The sequence below is a fragment of the Drosophila rhopaloa genome, unplaced genomic scaffold (genome assembly GCF_018152115.1).
Source record: "Drosophila rhopaloa isolate 14029-0021.01 unplaced genomic scaffold, ASM1815211v1 contig_2, whole genome shotgun sequence".
NCBI classification, from domain to species: domain Eukaryota; kingdom Metazoa; phylum Arthropoda; class Insecta; order Diptera; family Drosophilidae; genus Drosophila; species Drosophila rhopaloa.
The window spans coordinates 21,939,445-21,945,438 of NW_025335083.1; the positions used below are offsets into that span (position 1 = coordinate 21,939,445).

At 47.6% G+C, this 5,994-nt stretch overlaps 1 protein-coding gene across 1 annotated transcript in view; it reads right to left on the reverse strand.

Annotated features, from left to right (window-relative positions):
* The window catches only part of LOC108047588, a 101,215-nt gene that overhangs the window by 16,792 nt on the left and 78,429 nt on the right, over positions 1 to 5,994 (reverse strand). The window contains 4 exon segments of the mRNA XM_044460480.1: positions 3 to 2,850; positions 2,918 to 3,082; positions 3,474 to 3,584; positions 5,132 to 5,992. Of these exon segments, the coding sequence (XP_044316415.1) occupies positions 3 to 2,850; positions 2,918 to 3,082; positions 3,474 to 3,584; positions 5,132 to 5,992 (3,985 nt within the window).

A 5,994-nucleotide genomic window follows, 5' to 3' on the forward strand; every position in this document is an offset into this window, starting at 1 on the left:
CGGAGCAGCGGCGGTCTCAATGATGGTCATGCTGACCTTGCCGGCGGTTGGAGCTGTGGCATCCTCTTCCTTCCCCAGGACAACCTTCAGCACACCAGCGCCGTTGTCCTCCAGGGAGGGGGCCGTGATTTTGAAGGTTTTCTGTGGAGCCGTTGAAGCGGCGGCCTCTCCTGAGATGAAGAGTTGGGTAGCGGCACGCAGGTCGATTTTATCAGAAGTGGGTTGTTCTTTATGGATCGGCTCTTCTGGCTTTTGTTCAGTCTTCTCAATGATGTCAATGGCTTTCACTTCCTCCAATTTCTGTTCGGGCTCTACAGGCATAGGTTCTGGAAGCAACGTTTTCACTTCCTCAACGGGAACAGGCTCCTGTTGCTTTTCCTCAGTCTTGATGGTTGAAATCTCTACGGTAACCGATTCCTTCTTCTCTTCAGGTGCACTTTCCTCAGGCAGTGTCTGCACAACTTCAACAACTGAAGTTTCAGTTGGCGTCGAAGATTGTTCCATCAAAGCTGCGGCCAGAGTCTGTTCGGCTTCCAGGAAACTCTGAATGTCAGTCGTGGTTTTCGAAGCAGGAAGTTGCGGCTCAACTGCTGGCAAGTTCTGGACAACAGTTTCCTTTGGCTCATCCGTGTGGCTTGTGATGGTGGTTGTAGTCTTGGTTATGGTAATACTTCCAGTGGTAATATGCTCTGGGCTAATCTCAGCAACAGGTTTAGGCTCAGTCTCTTGGGGCTTAATTTCTTCAGATTTTTTGCTCTCTTCACGAGGTGATTGCGGCTCGAATTCATAGTGCTCCAGAGTCAATGAGTTACCGGTTTCTGGGCTGGTCGGCCAAATTTCCTCTACTGGCATGGAGGCTTCAGTCTCAATTTCTACTGTTCGTGCTGGTGGTGCAAATTCTTCGACGTGCTGGGAGAAGTCAATGTTGGTGGGTTTCAGATGATGTTCCAATGGCCAAATCTCGTTAATATCTTCAACCACTGTTTGGTCATCTACGATAGCTGAGGAGTCCTTGGGTTCAACTACATCCGCTGTTGGAACATGAACGGGACTGGTAGTGGCAACTTCTACGGGTTGTTCAACATCTACTTGAGGTGCTGGCAACTCTACAGGTGCTTCATTAGTCGTTTCTGTTGTTGGTTGTGTCTGTTGTTCTGGCTGTTCTTGTTCTTGTGTGGTTGCGGTTGTTGTTCTTGTGGTGGTGGTGACTTGGGTAGACTCAATATCAAATACCTGTTGCTGCGGTTCTGCTGTTGGCTTGCACAGATCCGTGGCAACTTCTTCGATGAGTACGCCGGGCTCCTGCATCAGGCGCTGGAACTCCTCCTCTGTCACCACTTTTCCGTCCACGGTACGCACAATATTCACGTTAATGTGCGGTGCGGTCTCCTCCTCGGTGATCTCCACCTCCTCGGGCTCCTCGACCACTTCCTCAGTGATGTGTTCCTTGCCGTCAATGATAACCACGCGCTTGATGATCTTACGCGTCTTGCGGATCACCTTGCGAGTCACTTGTTGTACCACAGCTCGGATGGTGCCTTGGGTTTGCACATCGCCGGTCTGCGTGCAAACCAACTGCGCTTGGGATCCTGGTGCCAACACTTCCTCGTACGTCTCAATTGTGGGCTCCGTTTCGAACTCCTGCAGGACGACTCCCTCGGGCTGTGTAGAATCCACGACTGCACCTCGCGTTTGCTGCGTGATTACGGTGTGGACACTGCCCTCCTCCGGATCCGCCTTGGTATCCGTGGTGTGCACATTCTCCAGATTGATCTGGCCCGTGGAGTGCACCTCAATGTTGCCATCTGAATCGCTGATTGTTTCAATGGAGCTAATCTGCTGCTGCTGCACAATCTGCTGGCGGGTTCGGGTGACTTTCTTCAGCACAATATGCTTGGTGCCATCGGGTCCGACAATCACTTCGGTTGTCGTCGCATCTGGCTCCACGAATGTGGTTTCGAATGCTTGAGGCACATTCTTCAGGATCAGTTCGGTGGCGCGATCCACATCGCCATGGGGTCGTTGATGGTAGCGAGCCTCAATCTGCACATCCTCGGGTTCATCAGGCACATCCTTGTTGCGAGTGGTGTCGATCTGAATGGTCTCCTGGCCATGCTGCAGCGTCTGGGTCACCATAATGTTCTCGGTGGGCGAACGCTCCTTCTGGGTTTGCAGGGCCACCTCGGCTGTCTCAACAGCTGGCTCCTTGAAACTGGTCTGCGCCTCCACAGTGGTGGTGGTCACCACCTGAACCGGCTGAATCGGCTGCTGCAGGCTAAGAGATGTCTGTGTCTCCACATACACACCACTAGGCTTGATCTCCTCCTCGGGCATGGAACTGGAGTCAATGGTGTTCTCGTTGGACTCGATGGATTCATGCGCCTCTGGACTGGCTGGAACTTCCGTTGGTGGCTTGATGAGGGAATCGGCAAGCACTCGCTGGCGCTGCACTTCCTCGCTCTTGGCCTTCCGCAAATCCACGATGCGCTTCTCAATGGTGAAGATGCGCTTAGTGGCCACAGTGACCTGTTCCCGCAGAATGGTTATGATGCTCTGCAGCTGCTCCATAAGGGTGTCAGCCAGGGGAGCCACATCGGGCTGGGATTGCAGCTGACGGGTCTGATCCACCAGATCCTCCATGGACTGCTGGCGTTCTTTAAGAGTACGCAGCAGTTGCTGGCTCCTCTCCACCTGCGACTTGAGCACTTGCTCATCCGTGCTGCTATCCGAAGTGGGTTCAAAGGAGGCCAGCTCGGCGGATACCTCGATGATCCAGCGCTCCAGTTCCAGCAGATGCTGCTGGTACTCGTCAATCTCCTGCTGGCGCTTCTTCTGGCCATGCATAGCATTCTAAATGGGAAAATGGAATGGCAAACATGAATGGGCATTGCAGACATTAATTCTAATTCCAACTCACCGCTATCATGGTGATGCCTTGCTGAGTGCGACGCAGTAGCAAGTCAATGCGATCCACGGTGTCGTTGAGCAAACGTTCGGTGGCAGGATCCGTGGGCAGCGTCTTGGCCTGGGCCTTCAACTCGATGGCGTCCCTTTCGTGTACTTCGAGATTGCTCTGGATTAGCTGCACATCCGGCGTATAAAATAAAAGTTTCAGTAATGTGTTTGTTGCAAATGTTCGTACAAAATGTATTCATTGTATACGAATTTCAGGGCCTACAAAATTATATATTTAGACGGCAAAAGGAACGACTACCACAACTGGACGAAACTAACAACTAAAAGGAATTCTCTTTAAACAAAAAAAAAGGCTGACGAAAATGTACGATTGTATATGGAGTGATGCGATTGAGTTATTAAATTTCTCTGACACACGCCAGCATCCAATAATCGTTTACAAGAGTTATGTACAAGTGTGAGTATATTTTAATTAAATAATTAATCTAGCTACGTTGAAAACATGCCGAGTCAAGCATCCAGAAGGTGGTGTTATTTGGGCCTTAGACTATCATTACCTTCAATCCCTGTAGCATGCCCTCCAGGCTGCTCTGGTTCATGTTCGCGATGCCATCCTCGACGCTCGAGAGCGATTGTAGCAGTTCGTCGAGTTCTTGCGTAATTAGTTCCTATGGTTTTAGAAATGTGAGTTGTTGTCGGGGAGATGGTGTAGAAAGTGTGTTAATATTAATAAAGATTGCAAATTTTGGTCGATTATTGCTAGGGAGCGAAATTGATGTAAATATTTGTTGCCGGCTTCTATACACATACAACATATTTACATTGTACATATTAATTATAAATGGGTATTTAAAGAACTTGAATGGATGCAATTCACAGCCATACAACAAGATGGAACCATTTGTTTAGGAAATGCTTTTAAAAATAACACTAGCTCTTAGATTAAACTTCGTTTAACGTAACACATGCATTTGGCATAAAAAAGTATCTTATTGTAAATGGCGGCATTTTATGAGGTAGGCGTATAGACAGCGGATAGACAAAAGTACCAAAATATGCGATTCTTAATGTCTGTCTTTAGGTAAAGTTGGAAAATTAAATGCATTGCTTGAGTGGAAATTTAACTTACTTTCTTTCTTATTTACAAATTTATGAGTCCTTTAATAGACGTTTTTTTTCAGATTTTCTTTAGCTATTCTTTTTGAACTACACACACATTGGCACTAACAAACATTTAGATTCTTGAAATGCTTCTTCGGGTTTCGCAGTCAAACTCAACGCATTCATTGCACATTGCAGACTAAGAATTTTAAGACAAACGGGAGACTATTTTTGAGCAAGTAAAACGGCCTGCACCGCATGGATCGGATCGAATGGGGTATTTATAGCTGTGGCAGGGAATATGCTCTGCTCGCAAATTCTTGATAGCAGGGCGGTAGGCAAGGCAATGAACTCATATATACGTGCGATACACATAATGGCATATTCTGCATTTGGGAACTCGGTAATTGCATGTGCACACACACTTTTGTGCAGCACTGTGCGGGGCAGGAAAAGTGCTCGATATGCGTGATCTTGTGTGTGCTTGTGTATGTGCTCTGGTGTGCGAAAAATCTATACGCTGGGGATATAAATTAGCTCAGTATTAAAACGTGCAAGTTGGTTAATATAGATTTTATTATTATCACTACCATTAGTAGTCTCTGATTACTGGGCTTTTACAAAGGTTAATATCAATTAGTAGAAGGAACAAATTTACATCAAATCTACATGTTTCTTTACGTCTAAGTTAGGTGCTTTTATAAATGTATAGTAACTTTTTCTTTTAGGTATACAAACTAAAAACTATAAGCCTATTGGATGCGTTTAGCAAAACAACACATACAATACAAAAATAATAAAAATGAAAAACTTAAGTAGAACATAAAAAATCAAACATGTTTTCTCTTATTAAGTTACGTTAGTAGTTAGACAATTGCTATTCATTGCCATTGTGCACAGGCCCAGACCAACTTTACGGCGGGCAATTTCCCGGGTCTGTTGCTGCTGTTGCAAGGGGCAATGTGTTGCCGCAGCAGCATGTGTTGGCCGGGACCTGGCCACAACAGCAACACGAGCGATTGCCGTATAAAAGCCATGAACAAATACCGAAACCACACAGAAAAGCTGCAAAAATTAGAATTATGAATAAACGAAGGCTCAATGTGATGTTCACCTTCTGGCGTTGCTGTTGCAGATCATTGCTGCTTGTGGTTGTTGTTGTCGTTGTGGTGCTAGTTGTCGATGGCGTTTCGAATGTGGTTGTTGTCGTTACGGTTGTCGTTGTTGTTGTGGTGCGCTTTGTCACACCCGCATTTTCGGTGGGCAATTCCACCTCCTCTTTCCTGCTGCTTGTTGCTGTTGTCGTTTCGGTGTGTGTTGCTGGTGTTGTTTCTGCTGTTGCTGCTGGTGTTGCATGGGCAACCACCACAGGCTCTACGGCAGGAACTTCTGCTGTTGTCGCTGGTTTTACTGATGATGTCTCCGCTGGTGTTGTTGCCGTCAACTTATCGACAACGGCCGTTGCAACCGGCAATAGAGCGCTGGTTGCCACCAGCGCTGCTGCATGTGTTGCTGTTGCTGCTGCGTTCGCCTTGGCGGTCAGCGTGTGAGTTGTGGCGCTTGCCAATTGGATTAGTGCGTTTGCAACGTTAGGGGGACTGGTACTGGGACTTGTTTCAGGGTCGGAGACAGGGGCGGGGGCCGGGGCGGGGCTTGTGGTTTTAGTTTCTTTAGTTTCGGTTAGTACAGATTCAACACCCGTTACAATTGGTGCTGATGGTTCATCTCCTACTTTCACCTGAGGCTGCTCGGCTTCTAGAGCTAGATAAGTACTGTCATCTCGCCAATGACCCACTCCACCCGGCAGATCGGCGGACCTATACTCCGATGAGCAGCTACGGTTCTGACCATACTGAGCATCGTGTTCGGGTGTTGGGGTCACATTACCACTACTACCGCTACCAGGATCCCCATCGTTCGGTTTATCGTCGTCATCTTTAGGCTTGCGAATTTCAGGCACAGTCGGTTTACCCCCTC